The sequence below is a fragment of the Adelges cooleyi genome, unplaced genomic scaffold (assembly GCF_023614345.1).
Source record: "Adelges cooleyi isolate 19-005CV unplaced genomic scaffold, UGA_ACOO_1.1 ACOO_flye_CR_arks_rails_tigmint_CR_PRNA_247, whole genome shotgun sequence".
Taxonomy (NCBI): Eukaryota; Metazoa; Arthropoda; class Insecta; order Hemiptera; family Adelgidae; genus Adelges; species Adelges cooleyi.
Window position 1 is genome coordinate 13,236,798 of NW_026095912.1, and position 17,709 is coordinate 13,254,506.

The 17,709-nt window shown below is 29.9% G+C and overlaps 3 protein-coding genes across 8 annotated transcripts in view; 2 read left to right on the plus strand and 1 right to left on the minus strand.

The window, feature by feature from the left end:
• LOC126836419 (teneurin-a) overlaps nucleotides 1-1,338 on the plus strand; it is a 48,207-nt gene extending 46,869 nt beyond the window's left edge. For both annotated transcript variants that reach the window (XM_050569780.1, XM_050569781.1), the window contains one exon: nucleotides 305-1,338. In XM_050569780.1, the coding sequence (XP_050425737.1) occupies nucleotides 305-613 (309 nt within the window). In that variant the 3' untranslated portion in view covers nucleotides 614-1,338. The remainder of the gene's footprint in view (nucleotides 1-304) is intronic.
• Nucleotides 1,339-4,756: 3,418 nt separating this feature from the next.
• LOC126836366 (procathepsin L) overlaps nucleotides 4,757-17,709 on the plus strand; it is a 215,820-nt gene continuing 202,867 nt past the window's right edge. Inside the window, exons 1-6 of the mRNA XM_050569648.1 lie at nucleotides 4,757-4,878; nucleotides 4,955-5,057; nucleotides 5,129-5,278; nucleotides 8,049-8,165; nucleotides 8,230-8,363; nucleotides 8,744-8,879. Coding sequence (XP_050425605.1) covers nucleotides 4,862-4,878; nucleotides 4,955-5,057; nucleotides 5,129-5,278; nucleotides 8,049-8,165; nucleotides 8,230-8,363; nucleotides 8,744-8,879 — 657 coding nt within the window. The 5' untranslated portion in view covers nucleotides 4,757-4,861. The remainder of the gene's footprint in view (nucleotides 4,879-4,954; nucleotides 5,058-5,128; nucleotides 5,279-8,048; nucleotides 8,166-8,229; nucleotides 8,364-8,743; nucleotides 8,880-17,709) is intronic.
• On the minus strand, nucleotides 10,997-15,023 carry LOC126836379 (uncharacterized). 5 transcript variants are annotated; one of them, XM_050569709.1, is made up of 11 exons: nucleotides 14,898-15,023; nucleotides 14,500-14,566; nucleotides 13,825-13,854; nucleotides 13,699-13,725; nucleotides 13,392-13,442; nucleotides 13,087-13,116; nucleotides 12,949-12,987; nucleotides 12,458-12,505; nucleotides 12,056-12,085; nucleotides 11,742-11,831; nucleotides 10,997-11,349 (listed from the first exon to the last, which is right to left on the minus strand). In XM_050569709.1, the coding sequence occupies exons 2-11, from the start codon at nucleotides 14,558-14,560 to the stop codon at nucleotides 11,114-11,116; spliced, it is 642 nt and encodes a 213-aa protein (XP_050425666.1). In that variant the 5' UTR covers nucleotides 14,561-14,566; nucleotides 14,898-15,023; the 3' UTR covers nucleotides 10,997-11,113. The 5 variants fall into 5 exon arrangements, with proteins under 5 accessions (XP_050425666.1, XP_050425665.1, XP_050425667.1 ...); XM_050569708.1 differs by having other exon boundaries at nucleotides 12,056-12,091; XM_050569710.1 differs by lacking the exon at nucleotides 12,056-12,085.

Below are 17,709 nucleotides of genomic sequence, written 5' to 3' on the forward strand. Positions count from 1 at the left end.
GAATTACAAAAATCTGTTCCGTTTTGACATGAACATGTGTGTAACGCTTCTGTAACACACAGAGGAGAGGAAGGAATAGGAGGGAAATGAGAGAGAAAAATAAGGGAATGGTAGGGTAAAAGATATTAATAATTGTGGATGAGGTGGGATGGGGATAGACGGTAATTCCTGGATGACTAAAAGAGAAAATTGATAAGCGAACCCACTAGATCTTTGCTTCGAGGGAAAGAATATATTTTTATTTTTATTTTAACATCTTTAAGGGCTATAAGTTATAAGTGTGTATTTCCTGTTTCTTGTTCAGGTGGTGGACGTCAGGATACACTGTTCCGACACGGTGATGAACCTGCGGTACGGCACGACTCTGGAGCACGAGAAACAGCGGCTGTTGCACCACGCCAAGACGGCCGTGATGCGAAAGGCTTGGCACCGGGAACGCGACCTGCTGCGGTTGGGTCTGCCCACCAACAAGGACTGGTCGCCGGCCGAGGTGGAGGAAATCCTTAAGTCGGGATACGCCGACGGGTTCGACGGGGAATACATCCGGGACACGGACAAGTATCCCGAACTGTGCGACGATCCGTACAACATAAGATTCATCAAGTCCAACTAGAGCTGTTAACAAGACAACTTTGCACTTGACCATTTAACTCCCTGTCGCGGGACACCAGCAGCTGTTATTATTATAATTATTATTTACAACCCCCGTTGAAATAATTATTTACCACCTACCCCTTGCGCGCGTTACTGTCCATTTTACGTCCTCACGAAATTCAAAAGAAAAATTTATCACTGTAAATAACATATTATTATATTATACCATTACCTACTTCTAAACTTCAAAGATTTACCCGCAAAGAGAAACCGCGAGCGGTTTTTTTTTATTATATTTTTTAACGGGTTTTTTTCTATTATTTCGAGAGAAAAAAATTTAATCAAAATAATTTTATCGATTTATTTTTATAATATTAAAACAAACCGCTTGAGATGTTTTTTTTTTTTGTTACTGTTTAATCGTGAGTAACTGTTTTTTATTTTGGAAAACCACCCTCTCCCCCACCCCTCTTGACGCCTATGATAATATAATAATACAATTTTATATTCGTCAATGTGCACAACCCAAGCCGATTGATGAGATGATTCCGTTGTGTTCAGTTCCTAAACCGTAGTGTGGTTTTGAAATAATACTATAACCATTATTATTATTATTTAGTTTTACCGAAAATTATTATCATTATGTATTGTACGCTACATTTTGTTTGTTTAAACGATATGATTAAAATATACCGGATGTATCTTAACGATATGATTACGGTTTTCCTCTTGTCCAGACATATTTAAAAATATATAAATATATTGTAATTTATTGACTTATTATATTATATATATATATAAGATATATTATATTATTACGAGCGTACATTAATTATCTACGTAAAATATAACTTTTAAAACTGAATAAACGAACTGCATAAATGATGTGCATTTATATTTACAATGCGTTTTTTTTTTTGCTTACAACAACTTAATTTAAGTTATGAGATAGTATTTGCTAGTCTGAAACATCTCGATATTCTTTAACTACTGGGAACCGTTTTGGAAATATTCTTTACAGAAAAGGAAGTGGTTTTGTTCCAATACCAACAATTAATATAAAAAATTTTAAATACTGTTGACTTATATGAAATTTATACAATTTGAATATTATAAATCAATTCACTTTGCATTTTTAAAAATGAAATTATTACAAAAATAATTGTAATCTGTTTTTTTCTTATAGAAAATATTTCATCTTACTCATCAAAAGTAATACATTTTCTAAGTATGGTTACGCTATTTTTTTAATTTTGAGAATTTAAAAAAAAAAACCTTATTCAGACAGGATATCAAGTATAAAGTACCAACAAGTATGCAACAGCAATGTTTTCATAATAATTCCATAAAACGTTTTATTATGCTAAGAAAATATGTTTATAACGTTTGTGTTATTGGTGTTTGATTTGCCACTGACATAATATAACTTTAAACAAGTAAGAGTACAAATTTAACATACTCCCTTACAGTGTTGTTATGAAGTATAATAGTTTTAAATAATTGTACAGGAAGTCCCACTTTAAAAAAATAATCAATTTTGTACTTTAAGAGTACAAAGGGGGACGTTAAAAAAATATATATATTGTCTAAAATTCAAAATGGCTGACTTAAGTCAAAAACATGTATTTTTTAAACGGAAACCCAGTATTTTTTGTAAAATCCATAATTTAAAATGGTAAATTCCATAATTTGTGAGTTAAGTCTCTTAAGCTATTTTTAGTTTTATTATTTTATTTTGATGCATAATATGGTAACCGTGTCATGTGTGGTAACCTTGGTATGTGTGGTAACCTAGGGTATGTTTCTTTTTTTTTAACGTCCCGCTTTGTACTCTTAAAGTCTCCATTTTTAATACAACTTAAATAATATGTTATAATTGTTTTAAAAGTATTTGCGTATCTGAAACTTAATTATATTGTCAAGTTTTTTAATGATGTTAACATTTTAAATTAAATACTTAGACAATATATTATGATTGTGATGTACAAAACAAAATATTATGATGAAACAACAACGACAATAATAATACAAATTAATTGCCATTTGTAAAAACTTTAACTGTACCGCTAAGAAACGATTGAATTGTAGTTTTTCGAACGTGGAAAGAACGCAGACACAATAAAGTACGGCCTGGCGGGAAAGGAAAATGGCTAAGGGTGAAATTTGCAATAAAAAGATGTTTTTTAGAGCAGATAAACGGAAAACTTTTTCGTGGCAAGTACAATTGTTCGGGTAGAAAGCATTTTCGATAGTAATAAAAAGAGGAAAGACTATTTTTTATTTTGATAAAAGACCTAAAACGAAAATTATTATGGTGTGACCCTAAAAGTTCCGAAACAAGAGAACTATAACACATTATTTTAAATTGTCCAACTTCTCGACAGTTGGACGGATGAGTTAAATCGTTTTTGTGACTGCTTAAGAATACTATAAACTTACAGAAAATGACATTCAACAAAATATGATATATACTTAAATTGGGTCAAATAGAAAGAAAAATATTCTAACAATCATACGTTCATAATATTTTAAAAGTAGGTGTAAATTTCAAAATGATTCTAGTTGACAATAATTAGTTACTCGTTTCGTTACTAGTTATTATTGAGAAAAAAAAACTTCAATGCTAATAACTTTAAAGTTACTACAGAATACTACTACAAGAAGCTACATAATTTTGTAATATATTGTACATATTTGGTGGGATGTTTGTACCTAGTTAATGGCCATTGTTTAGCAATGGATTTTCTTAGTTTTTCATATTTAACAATTGCATGGTGGTGCATTAGTTCAATTTTTAAATTTAAAGTCTCAAAATTAGCCACAAAAAAAAACTATAAAAAAATGAATGAATTTGTATGGTCAAGTGTTCAAGTGAAGAGTGTAAAAGTGTTTGCAGGTGATTGTCCTCGTTATAGTTAGCTAGATTAAAGACATCTGTCTTTATTGGCCGGTAAAAATAATTATTACTTAAAAAACGGTATGTTCTCTAAAAACAGTTATTACAAATTGAACAGTACTTTGATGAGTAGGCCATGATCTTAATAATCAATACCAGTTTTGGAATGAAAAAAATTGATAGACAAATATCAGTTCTGTTTTTAATTTTAGTTCTCAAAAAAAAAAAAACAATTTAGCTTATTTACAAAGCGAAAGTATAAAAAAAATAGTATTCATCTGAAACTATTATGTATGCCTGTTGTGTTGCCTATACTCGACGCCGTTGTTCGACCGTTCTTGTTATAATATTATTATGTAAAAGGAACGTTTCGTCTAATGTAAAAATTTGAAAAGTATATTAAGGAGTTAATACATTGTACAACCTTAGTTTTAGCGATTAAAACAAATAAATAGAATTAGTCCAAAACTATAGTAACACTAATTCCGAATTGGGCGTTATTCGAATAAAATAAAGTACTTATAAATAAAAAACATTTAAATCATGAAAAAATATTGTTCAAACGTTTTTGTTAATCAAAATTCGCTCAGCACAACATATATTATAACTTCCCTCTTTTGTATACACCTTGCGATAAACTGCCTTAATCTATAATCCTAAACTAATATTTTTTTCTGTCGATCAAGATTTTATCATTAAATTTTAATTGAAAAAACAATAGTATTAAACTTTATTCGAGTCATCTGAATAACTGTGGATTTTGCAAAATTAAAACACTAAAAAGAAAGTAACTGTACAAAGTATTCGACTAAGTTGATTTCTGCAAATGCAATTATTAAGGTCAAGTATTCGAATAAGAAGAATTTTTAATAAATAATTTCTCAACTATTTCTCGAGCTCATAATTTGAGTACACAAAAATTAAAATATATTCTTTACAAGACTGGTATGTCCAAACGAGGACTTGCCATATTGTTAATTTTTTTTTTTATCAATCCGACTCGATTACAATCGAGTGTTTGTAAATGAAATTTTGTTGTGTTATTTTTTTTTCCTTCTAATTTTTCATTGTTATACGCCGAACGGGTTGACCTTAATGTAACAGGAAAAATGCCATCGAGCATCTTTCGGCGACCGACCGTGTGTGTGTGTATTTTCTCGGGCCGACGATTTAGTCGATTCTGCACAATACCGGCAATAATAATAATTATTATTAATATAAATACCTAGTTCGATTATCGTTGAGCAATCGCCCATGTCCGTTTCGCAAACCAAATCTTACACCGCACACACTATTTGTGACACATTGTTGTGGCACATGTTTGCGGTCGAACAAACGCCAACCGAGTCCAGATGAACGGCCAATAACAACATGTGGAACGAACTCAGGTAAATTATTTTTTTTCTTCAATTTTTCGTTGAACCATCCCGAATTTGGCCCCTTGACCGAACCCCCCTTTTACAGGCGAATCGTCATCCTGTTGGTGTGTCTGGACGCGGTCAAAGTGTTCTGTTTGAAACCGATCAAACACTCCCCTCATTTGGATCCGCACTGGGACGATTACAAGGTAGGACGATATGGTCGCCGTACAACGGCTTTGTTTACTTTTTTTTTAAATTTTTTTTTCTCCTTATACAGAACCGACACAACAAGACGTATTCGAAAGCGCGAGAAGTCCACCACAGGTTGGCGTGGGAAGAGAACTTCCATCACATCAACAAGCACAACGAAGAGGCCAAAGACGGACTGCACAATTTCACCTTGCACCTGAACCACCTGTCCGACATGGTAAGCCAGTGTTTGGCAATTAATATGCTTTAAAGTTTTCATTTTGCTTGCATAAGTACTCATATATACATTCTTAATAGTTGAGCAACTAGGGTAGAGACTTTTTCATTATTTTGCTTTTTTAGATATAGTTTCTGTGCTTGAAGCTAATACTTGGCAATGATAAGACTAAAAGCACATGCCCTAAGCCTATTGTATTGGCTTTATTTAGATTTAATTTTATAAATAAAAAATATGAAAAAAATTGCTCCGCTTTTTAAAGTAATAAATTAAGAAATGGTAAAACAACCGTTTGTACAGTTACAAATGAAACGTTAGCTGTATAATTAAATGTCGAAACGAGTCCACTTTTAAAAACTTCATTTTAAAAGCGATAATAGTAAACTTATATAAACAAAACCTTAAGAAAATGTGAATATATTTTAATCAACTTCTGTCTGTGCTTTCGTTGTGCCTATCGAAAAAAATTATTGAAAACTCAAAGAAAACTTTTCATGAAAAAGTAATACAAAGTGCTAACAGTCGAATTTTTAATAATTTGAAAATAAGGTTTTTTTTTTAGCACAACTGAAAAGTTTTAATAAATTGACTTGGACTTTTTCTACTATTGTAGAGATTCAAAAATTGTTTTTAACAGTTTTACCATTACTGTGAACAATACCGCGGGTTATTATAGCACAAATATTTCCTTCGAAACCTTACCAAATTAAAACGCTTATTGGAACAAGGGTTCAAATTCAAATTTTGGAAAAAATGTCTTAGGCTAAATTTAAATTAATTTATTTCAAGTTAAATCAACCCATGAAAAGATAATAAATAAGCCAAAATTATAAGGTTTTCAATAAAAAAAATGTACCTAAAAAAGTAGTTTTATGTGTCTCCTGAAAAACATTAAAATTTGAAATTAAGCCCTTGTTCTAATATGCATCTCAATTATCTAATTCTTGCTGCTATTGGCAAAACTCTAAAATTACCTTTAAAAATAAATTTATCTAGATAAACAACAGATCATTTTTCTCAAAACCTAAAATTTATTGAGATTTGACTTATTTTTTAAATACGTTTTTCAACGTTTTAAGAAGTAATAGAAAAGTTTCTTCAAGTAGTATTTGTTGCTAAGTCTTTTTCAAATAAATTCGAATTTTATCTAAATAACTGTTTAATGTATTCCTTTGTTTTATTTAATTAAAATAAAATTCTCATACTATTAATTTTTGTACTAAGTTTGAACAAAATAGACACAAGTGCTAAAAAACAATAGTATATAATATACTGTGATAAAATAAAACTAAACCCTACTAGACATAAAAAAAAGTTGACCTAACTTTGCTCAAGTTGTCTGTATTATTAATGTATACAGTACTTGGTTTGGACTATAATGGTACATTTAAAAATCATGTTATCAAACCGATTAAAAAGTAGATTTAAAAAGAATTGACTAGAAAAAAACGAGCGGCAGTCATGTTTTATAACATAATATATTTTAATGCATTTTACATGAATATAATGTTGTTATTGATTATTAAAACAAAAAAGGTATTGGAACTTTTGTAAAAAAAAATGTCCCTTTTAAAAACGTTGAAAAAAAATATTTTATATGATATTTCAAAAAAGCTGTGAGCAATTTTCGGCACGTTTTTGTGTCGACGGTTAGGAAATTGATTTATTTACCTACGTTGGCTTTGAACGTTTTTATTTCTGCAATAGGTACTTATGTTCTCATAATGTTATTATCATCAAGACTGATACACGAAGTCAGTAAAGATGAAGAAGTTATTTTATTTTCCTTTTAACGCTTCCGGAAACACTCCAACGTTCGTGTGTGCTTTTCACCGAACCCTATAATCATATTATATTATTATTATTTCGCATTGCAATAATATTAATGAACCGTGTGATGTTCTTCTTACCTGATGGTAGTAAAACAAACTGAAGTAAAACAAACGCACGCGACACGTTCGAGGAAAATATAAACTTCAAAAGTTTATCTCCAACACAATAAACGAGGTCGTTAGGAGGTTGTGTACTCGAAAAGTTATTTCCGCCTGACGAGGCCAAAAGTTTTTCAACGTGTAAGGCAATTATTTTACTCCTTTTTTTTATACATACTTATAAAAAAAAAAAAAAAGGTCCCAAAGAAAACGGTGGAAGTGATAATGATTTGAAGGCGACAAAAAAATGTGCCAGATATTTATCGAAAAAGAATATTAATATATTATATTATATTATATATGATATCATCGGACAGCAGTTTTGGGAGTATAGAAAAATAAAAAATCCCATAGTGCGCCTTGATGCGAATGTGCAAATAATAAAAAGAAAAACTTTCCAAAGTTTTTCCAGAGCCATAAATTCGACAGTGGTTTTATACTTTTTCGAAATGTTTAACAACACTCAGATCTTGTCTGATCACCAATAACTGTATCAAGAGATTCTTTTGGCGCCGTATACCAGTTTTCCCTTTAGATAATAATTGATAATTTGTAGTTCTTTTTTTTTTTTTTTGAAAACATTTTTGTTTATGCTATATTATACAATATTTGAATTTTTATCATTTGTTAGTATTTTCCGGAGTTTTGTCAACTTAAATGGTAATGCGTATGTATTTTATTAACTTTTAAAGATAAAATTTCCTGAAAACGTTGACTGGTCGAATAAACAAATATAAAAAAAGTTAAGAGTAGGTATCCATACTTCATGCAGATACTTCAATATACGTCCTGCAATCTAGTATCTCTAATTTATTACTTTGTGTTTTTCGGTTTTCCAGTCTGCCAAACTGTACAACACTAAATTCACTAGACTTTCCTTGAGCAGGATCCACGCCAAGACAACAGAAATAGCGCAACTCCACCAACACCACAATATCACCCGTGTTCCAGACGAGGTAAACGCGAGCCGGTCGTCTTTGTTGGACACATTAATGTTTAAATATAAAACGCTACTTGCAGGTGGACTGGAGGGAAAAAGGATTTAACACACCCGGGTGGAATCAATTGGATTGCGGGGCCTGCTATGCCTTCAGCATCGCCAGTATGTTAGAGGGTCAACTCTTCAAAGCCACCGGACAGCTGCACACGTTAAGGTAGGATTTTCCAAAGGGGTTAATTTTTCGATGAAATCTTTCAGATTATGTATACATTGAAAAAGAAAAATCAATAACAAAAAAATAAATAAAAAGGTGAATTTTCATACTTTCACTTAGTAAGTGAAAGCTTACTAGCTTTTCTTCAATATCATTTTGAAAGTGTCAATTCCATGTCAAAAATAAAAACCTTGGCACATTTTTTTTTTTTTTTATTAAAAATTTATATCTGGAAAACCGATTTATAGAAAAATCTATTCAATGTGCTTTCGAGGTCGACGAGCAACGGGCAGTGGCCTTTGCTGCTGTAGATTTTACTAGCCAATGTTGTTGCTTTTTTTTCTTTACTGAAGAAAAGTATGTTATTATTTTCCCACTAGTTCGCAACAAATTATCGATTGCTCGATCGCTTACGGGAACCTCGGATGTTCCGGTGGATCTTTAAGGAATACTTTGGACTACATCAAAAGAGCCGGAGGTATCATGCAGGGATCCGAGTACACTTACAAAGCAAAGGTAACGTCTGATCAATATTATGCGAGTTAGAATTTTACATAGTATATTTCAACTATAAATAGAAATGTTTTAGCTTTCAACACTTTATATCGGTTGGAAAACCTAACCCGACCGCATAAAACACGTTTAATTTTAATTCCTTATAGTTAAGTTAGTCAGTGTAAAGCAGTTTTCTTAATATATTTACTTCCCGGGTAAAAAAAAAACGAAATCAATGTATTACTTATGCAATCTCTGTTGCATCTAAATAAATAGGATGGATTAAATATATAATCACAAATAGTTTTGTTTGTCTTGAGTTGATATCAAAATTAATATTGTATAAATTGTTATATTAATAACAGTGTCTAAATATCTTATAGAGATATCATACTCAGAATATATGCAGGTAAGAATAGTTTTTAAAAAGATAATAATATTATATTATTGTCTTCCTCGTGGAAAACGCCGATCTAGTGTTAAAAATGACTAGTATAAAGCAGTTTATTATTTAAATCGTGTAGTAAGCTAACTGCCAATATGAAATTATCAGGTCATTATTAACCAAGTAAACATTATGACAAATCGAGCTGTCTTTTAAATTTCTATCAATCAGCGTACACATGCGATGACATAAAAATGTTTTTAATTTCTTAATGAGCAACTTTTTACTAACATAGGCTTATAAAAAAAAAGATTCTATGCAAGTCAACAATATTACCAAAAGGCAGTATTGTAATAAGTCGAATTTTAGATGTACAACTATTATTTTTTGAAGTATTTCCAAAAACATTATTAAAATATGGTCGATTGACCGACAACCGAATTGAAATAACTTAAAGTGAAGAGTTATTAATATTTAATAAGTGAAGCATTAAATGAAAATGGTCTTTCCGGCCTGTGACTTTTTTTTCCTAAACTTAGTTGATTATTCTCATCGACAAAATTATTAAAACATATATTTAGTTTTTTTGTAAAAAAATTACTAATGAAAAAAATTACTTTTCGAACAAAATAATAATATCAGTGGTATACTGAGTAGCACTGTACTCATTGGTATATAATATGGTCTACTTGAAGTCTGGTCGGACAATGCAATGGCTTGTTCCCAATGACAACGACTGCAAGTGTACTTGTACGAGGGTGTGCGTTTGGCAGCTCATTCTATTAAATATTCTCTACCATTGTTTCCGTTCAAGAGCCCGGCGATACACCGAGTTTGGCGTTTGATTACATTTTAGAAATCGATAGTTGAAACCGGAGAAAAACAACTACCAACGACGGTGGTATTAGTTGGAAAAATAAAATTTGGATATACTATCCAAATTTTAGTACAACAAGCATAATTTACTGTTTTAATGCTAATTAACTGTAACATTGAAATAACAGTTTTTTTTATAAAATACTGTCAACATTTAAATAATCCTATTCCGCATTTTCGAACACTTTTAAATCGAATACATAATTTGTTTAAGCAAATTAGTTTCGAACACTTACTCAATGCTCGTTGTTCTAAGAGCTTGGAAGATTTACCGTAATTTAAGGTTTTTTTTGGAGAGGGTAGTATTTAGATTGAGAACCACCCTACAAATTTTAATAACACAATCGTTAGCACATTTGTTGTATACAATATCGGTCAGGTTAGGTTTTTTTAATGAAGTAATATTTGTCTTCCCTAAAAAAATGTCCAGTAAAAACCATATTTTATTAAATGGTCGAAACAGTTTTCTTGAAAGTAGCTTTATCATATTAATTCCTATGTAAACGTGTGACTCCTTAATATAACCCATGTTGAGTATTTTTAATAATTTTTTTAAACACTGCTGGCAACACATAATATTATTTTATAGCTGTGATGGCTAAATTTAATTTTGGTATGATTTATCAGTTTAATTAAAAAACAAATAGTGTGTTCTCTTACCGTGCATTAAATTGTATTTGAAAATTTATTAGTCCCAAAGATTATCTATCAATTTTTTTTGTATTAGTCATTACTATGGAATACATGTTATTTCAGTTAGCATTTAGATGTCAACAAATAGAGTTAAAAATATAAGTATGATAACCAAACTGGACTCAAGGAATTTGCACAATGAGCATTAAATATAAAAAAATAACATTGTAATAACATTGCTAGAGAAAATAATATTTATTATGATTTAAGAGTTAAAACCGTAAATATTATCGTAAGTGATATATAAACTATACTTTTATGAAAATATTCATGTCTATATAAATTATATTGTAATAGTAGGTTAGGTAAGTTTGGCAATTTGACCATACTCAGGCTTCTCTGTTTTCCAAAATCCATCGGCAAATTTTCTATACATGGAAACTTGGCCTAAAATGTCAGTGAGATGACAATCACCGTGTCCGTCGAATTCACCGACACTGCAATCATTTATTCTAGATGTTGGGTCGTTTGCAGTTACGAACAACGCTATTAGACAACATGTCTGCTTTCCTTCAAATTTCGGATAATCGGGACCACCTTGAAAAATTAATTATACTTACAAAAATGTAAAAATGAAAAGTAGACTGCCATGGGTCAACATCACTGAGAATAAAATAAATAGAACTGTAACATCATAGTACATTCTTATGTAGTCAGCAAGAAAGCGAGGCGTCAGTCTGACCACTTTAAATACAAATAATATATCTTTTTTTTACAAGACATTAAACACTACACAGTGTATTCCTTATTAACAGATAAATAGATGAATTTAAATTTCATAGGATAAAATACAATATCATATGTTTTGTATTACGTGGTTTCAGTTGTGAAGGAAATTAAAAATCGGTACCACAGAAATGTGGTTTTGTCATACTGCAACTTGCCATTTTGTTTACTTCATAATATTTTACCCTGTGGGTTATACGTACTTTCAACTTCCACGAGTAAACGTCTTAAAGATGCCTCAATTAAACCTCTTCTGGTGGCCCCCATAAATGACAAAGTAACGTAATGGAATTCTGAAATTATAAAACATGATAAGATGTAAATAATAATAAAACGTTAAGAAATGTTGAGCTTTATTTTTTTGTCTGTTCGACTTTCGATGAGAAGCTGAGAAGACTTTGTTTCCAATGTAAATTTTTTCTCAAATTAATTATGATTTTTTGCACTTCCCTTCGCATCCGAAACCGAGCAAAACACAAGTGATTTTATAACTGTTTTAATAATGTATGTATATTACTTAATATTGGGACATCAAGATTTAGCTTTGCTGTAACTTAAATAAATAACATATCAGTAAAATTAAACTATTTACGATCAGTGCTCGAATTAGGGGGAGGGGCATGGGTGCCGGAGATCTCGTTTTTTTTTTTGTTGGAAGTTATAGAATTTTCATACTAACATATAAAAGTAAGACTTAGTACTTGAATTATAATTTGTACGATGAAAAACTATGGCGTTAGAAGTATGATCTAAAATATACCGGCAAAAGGACACCTAGATTCCCAGCGAACCCTAGAGCTTGTCCAAGTTTAAATTCTTAAGATTTATGTAATATCAATGAATATCTAAATAATTTCAGAAGATCTAGCTGGTACTTCACTTGTGTTGGTTTCATATTTTATTTAGTGCACATTTTTACCATATTTTTTTATCCTATTCTGTATGAATTGCTCGTAAGCTACCATTTCTGAAATTCAAAACACAAACAATGTTATAAGTTTATTATATTTGTATGAACAGTGATGTCGGGTTTTCATGGTTGCAATGTATAATCTCTTAGATTTTATATCTATTCCATTGTCTCTATTTTTTTTATCACTTTTATCTTATCTCTAATTCATTATCTCTAATCTCATATAATATATGCTCGGTAAAGTTCAGCGTGATGCACGCACGCACAGATTTTCCCGTTGATTTCCCAACCCAATAATATATTCATGGTAATATTATTTGTAAGGCACACAAAATGTAATACTTTGAATCGGGATATTAACTTAAATTAATAATACTTTATGCTTCAATTGAATGTGGAAATCTTCACCATTTTTAAACGACAAAAAACGTATAAGGACTTCTTGACAATATAAAAAAATAATAAAAAAGGGTTGTAATATACACAAAATATATTGCCTTGCGGATATTGCTCGATCACGTTATTGTATACGTATGCTGAAATATCAACAAACAGATTGATTAGTATTAAATATCAGTCATATCTGTTAAGAAATAAATTAAAAATAATAATATCTACTATCTAAGGCATATTACCTGGCGCGGTCAACATCAAAGCCAACGTCGCTGAAATTAATAACAATTTTTTGGTAAACGAGATTGGCTATTCACTCGATATTATTATGAATTAGGCAGAAATCGATTAAGGCAAGTCATATAGAGCAATAACATCATATAATATCTTGTGCAGTTATGTGCTTAGTACAAGTTGTAAAATGCTACACAGTTTAATCCTTATTAACCAATAACTTATCCTATACAGATCAATAGATTAATTATTCGAATTCCATACGATACTATACGACAACATGACAATTTATTATAATAATTAATATGCTTACATATCTTAATATTTGAACGTATATAAGTTTTGACAAAATCGTCCCGATGACCTAGAAAAACACACGTTTCTGAATTGTGTATATTAATGATGTAAATATAATAATAAAAACTTAGCACAGGCAGGTTGGAAAGGTTATAGTTCTACAACATTATAAAATCATTTTTCAAGGAGTAAGATCTTTTGAAACTTATTACACAATAGAATATTAAATAGTAGAATTTGCATTACATTAATGATTATAAATTCAAGATGTCGTCAGAAAGAATGTAAAAATACATTATTTTTCAATTTAATTAATATTTTACCTGGTTCTATATTTTGGAGCATACAGTCTGTAATTAAAAAAGTAAACATAAAATGTGAAAAAAAGTAAAAGGTATTTAGCAACTGTAATTATATTTTAAAGATAAATAATTATTTGATAAACTGACTTGTTTTGTACACATGTGGTTTCAATTCATCTTCAAAAATAAAAATTTGAAATATTTTAATAGACAATCATTATAGGATTTGTAAAATTATTTAAAGTTAATAATTTAAGAGTAAGTAAATCTATAAAACATTTTATGAATGTAATAGTAATAATAGTAGATATGTGTTATGGATTGTGAGATTTTCTTTTTTCCTTGGATAATACTTAACCTGAGGAGGGACAGCTTTCGCATTGCTTCTCCCCAAAGGAAGTCTTACAAGGGCTGTGAGAGAAGGGTGTATTAAAACTAGTGATGAGAATCCGAAAATCCGAATTTTCGCAAAAAACTCAATATAAGCCACTTAAAAACTTATAAGTATTAAATATTATTATAAGATAAAGCTGTGAACCTAACCAAATTATTTTTAAGTCAAAGTAAAAATTAAACACAAAAAAGATAAATTCCTTTTGAATTTCGGATTTGTTAAAATCCGAAAGCAATTAATAGTCAAAGTTTAGCGTTTTTTTTTATTAGTTTTCATCAATTAATTTTACCTAGGTACACAGCTTTGTACTGTAATAGTATTGAATATTTATAAGGTTTTTTAGTTGGCCTAAATTTTTTTAAATCCGGATTTTCAGATTATCTTCACTAATTTAACCTTTAGGTACTTCAAAAACCCGTAATACTTACTTTCTGTTATGGCCAAAACATGTACAAGGACTAATGTTATCAATACACAAAAATGTTTCATTTTTACCTGAAAAAAACAATACATTCGTATAACAGTTACAGTTGTCAATAGATTATTTATTTAATTGACAACTATGATTCTCAAGGGCTATAAACAATACTAAATTTACAATGATTATGGTTCCCAAATAGACTTGTATGTAAAACAGTCTAAAAACACAATATGTAGAACTCACATCATGACTTTTAATAATAATTTTCGAGACTAACTGTTTAAAAAAATACTTTAAAATAGGTTAGGTTTAAAGCGAATTTGTATGACCCAGTTTTTATTTTGTTTTAGATAAAATAGATTTTATTAGTTTGAGTGAATGACTTACAAAGATTCGATGACTTACTTAAAATGTTTTGACGCTTGCTGTTGTTAAACTAAGTTTCGACTTATCAGATGTGGACGACTTTCGGTGTTTTCGTTGTACTTGTATTGAATTTTGTTAGTTTCAAGTAAAATCGAAGTAACGGTGAACTATGCAAACTGCAAAAAGTTTGAACGGCTCGCAGTAGAAAAAAATATTTTATCCAATACCATATGTTGTGCAAATGTAAATATTTTTTATTGAATATACGTCATTCGAATATACTACTATTGTTTGAACGCGAATTGTTTTTGTAAGCTTATTTTATTTTGATTGTACGCAACAAGAGATTTCTGATTTCAAATGTTGTCTAGAGCGTTATACAGGATGATCCACTCAATATTTCATTAAAAACAAATAGTGTGTTCTCTTACCGTGCATTAAATTGTATTTGTAAAATTTATTAGTCCCAAAGATTGTCTATCAATTATTTTTTTTTGTTTTAGTCATTAATTTAGAATATAAGTTATTTCAGTTAGCAATTGGATGTCAACAAATAGAGATAAAATGATAAATATGATAATCAAACTGGACTCAAGGAATTTGCACAATGAGCATTATATATATATAAAAAAAAACATTGTATTTTGCTAGAGAAAATAATATTTATTATGATTTAAGAATTAAAACAGTAAACATTATCAAGTAAATTATGTTAGTATTGAAAACCAATTAGTGAAGTGACATATAAACTAAATTGTTATGATAGTTAAATGTCTATGTAAATTATATTGTAATGTATTAAAAATAAAATAGAACAGAATAGCGATTTATGACAATACATCCTACATACAAATCCTACAATTATATAGGTAAGATGAGTTTGTCAATTTGACCATATTCAGGCTTATCTGTTTTCCAAAATCCATCGGCAAATTTTCTATACATGGAAACATGGCGTGAACTGTCAGTGAGATGGCAATCACTGTGCCCGTCGAATTCAACGACACTGCAATCTTTTATTTTAGATGTTGGGTCGTTTGCAGTTACGAACAACGCTATTAGACAACATGTATGCTTTCCTTCAAATTTCGGATACTCGGGATCACCTTGAAAAATTAATTTTACTTACAAAAATGTAAAAGTAGGCTGCCATGGGTCAACATCACAGAGAATAAAATAAATAAAACTGTAACATCATATTATATTCTTATGTAGTCAGCAAAAAAGCGGGGCGTCGGTGTAACCACTTTAAATACAAATTATATATCTTCTTTTTACAAGACATTAAACACTACACAGTGTATTTCTTATTAACAGATAAATAGATGAATTTAAATTTCATAGGATAAAATACAATATCATATGTTTTGTATCACATGGTTTCAGTTGTGAAGGAAATTAAAAATCGGTACCAGAGAAATGTGGTTTTGTCATACTGCAACTCGCCATTTTGCTTACTTCATAATATTTTACCCTGTGGGTTATACATACTTTCGACTTCCATGAGTAAACGTCTTAAAGATGCCTTAGTTATATCTCTTCTGGTTTCCCCCATACTTTTCAAAGTAACGTAATAGAAATCTGAAATTATCAAACATGATATGTAAATAATGATGAAACGTTAAGAAATGTTCAGCTCTATATTTTTGTCTGTTCGACTTTCGATGAGAAGCTGAGAAGACTTAAGTTCCAATGTAAATTTTTTCTCAAATTAATTATGATTTTTTGCACTTCCCTTCGCATCCGAAACCGAGCAAAACACAAGTGATTTTATAACTGTTTTAATAATGTATGTATATTACTTAATATTGGGACATCAAGATTTAGCTTTGCTGTAACTTAAATAAATAACATATCATTAAAATTAAACTATTTACGACCAGTGCTTGAATTAGGGGGAGGAGCATGAGCGACAGAGTATCTCAATTTTTTTTGTTGGAAATTATAGAGTTTTCATACTAACATATAAAGGTAAGACATAGGACTTAAATTATAATTTGTACGATGAAAAAGTATAGCGTTAGAAGTATGATCGAAAATATAACAGCAAAGGAGACACTTAGATTCCTTAATATTGGGATATCAAGTTTTAGTTTTACTGTAACTTAAATAAATAACATATCATTAAAATGTAAACCTTAACGGTCGGTGATCGAATTGTGGGAAGGGGTATGGGTGACTGAGTATCCCGATTATTTTTTTTTTTCTTAAAAGACACATAGATTACCAGTGAACCCTACAGCTTAAGTTTAAATTATTGAGATTTATGTAATATTAATAGAGATTTAATCAATTGCATAGGACCTAGCTGGTACATTGCCAATCTAACGTGTGTTGGTTTCATAATTTATTTGGTGCACAATTTTACCATGTCTTTCTATACTGTTCTGTATGGTTTCCTCGTAAGTTACCATTTCTGAAATTCAAAACACAAACAATGTTATAAGTTTATTATATCCGTATAATTGAAGAGCAGTGATTCCGGCTAAATAAAACCTTATTACGTTCTATGTTGGAATCGCGATATTAACTTAAATTAATAATACTTTATGCTTAAATTGAGTGGGGAGATCTTCACCATTTTTAAACGACAAAAAACGTTTAAGGACTTTTTGACAATATAAAAAAATAATAAAAAAGGGTTGTAATATACAGATAATCTATTACCTTGCGGATAATCCTCGATCACGTTATTGTATACGTATGCTGAAATATCAACAAACAGATTGATTAGTATTAAATATCACTCATATATGTGTTAAGAAATAAATTTAAAATAATAGTATCTATTATCTAAGGCACATTACCTGGCGCGGTCAACATCAAAGCCAACGTCGCTGAAATCAATAAC

What these genes read in the sequence shown, in the direction of transcription:
- LOC126836379 (XM_050569708.1), bottom strand. Translation starts at nt 14,560, where the DNA reads ATGAAACATTTTTGTGTATTGATAACATTAGTCCTTGTACATGTTTTG. An exon ending in ACGTTCAAATATTAAGATAT is followed by an intron (nt 13,117 to 13,391) that starts GTAAGCATATTA and finishes TATTAATTTCAG; the next exon opens with CGACGTTGGCTTTGATGTTG. An exon ending in GATCGAGCAATATCCGCAAG is followed by an intron (nt 12,506 to 12,948) that starts GCAATATATTTT and finishes TTTGAATTTCAG; the next exon opens with AAATGGTAGCTTACGAGCAA.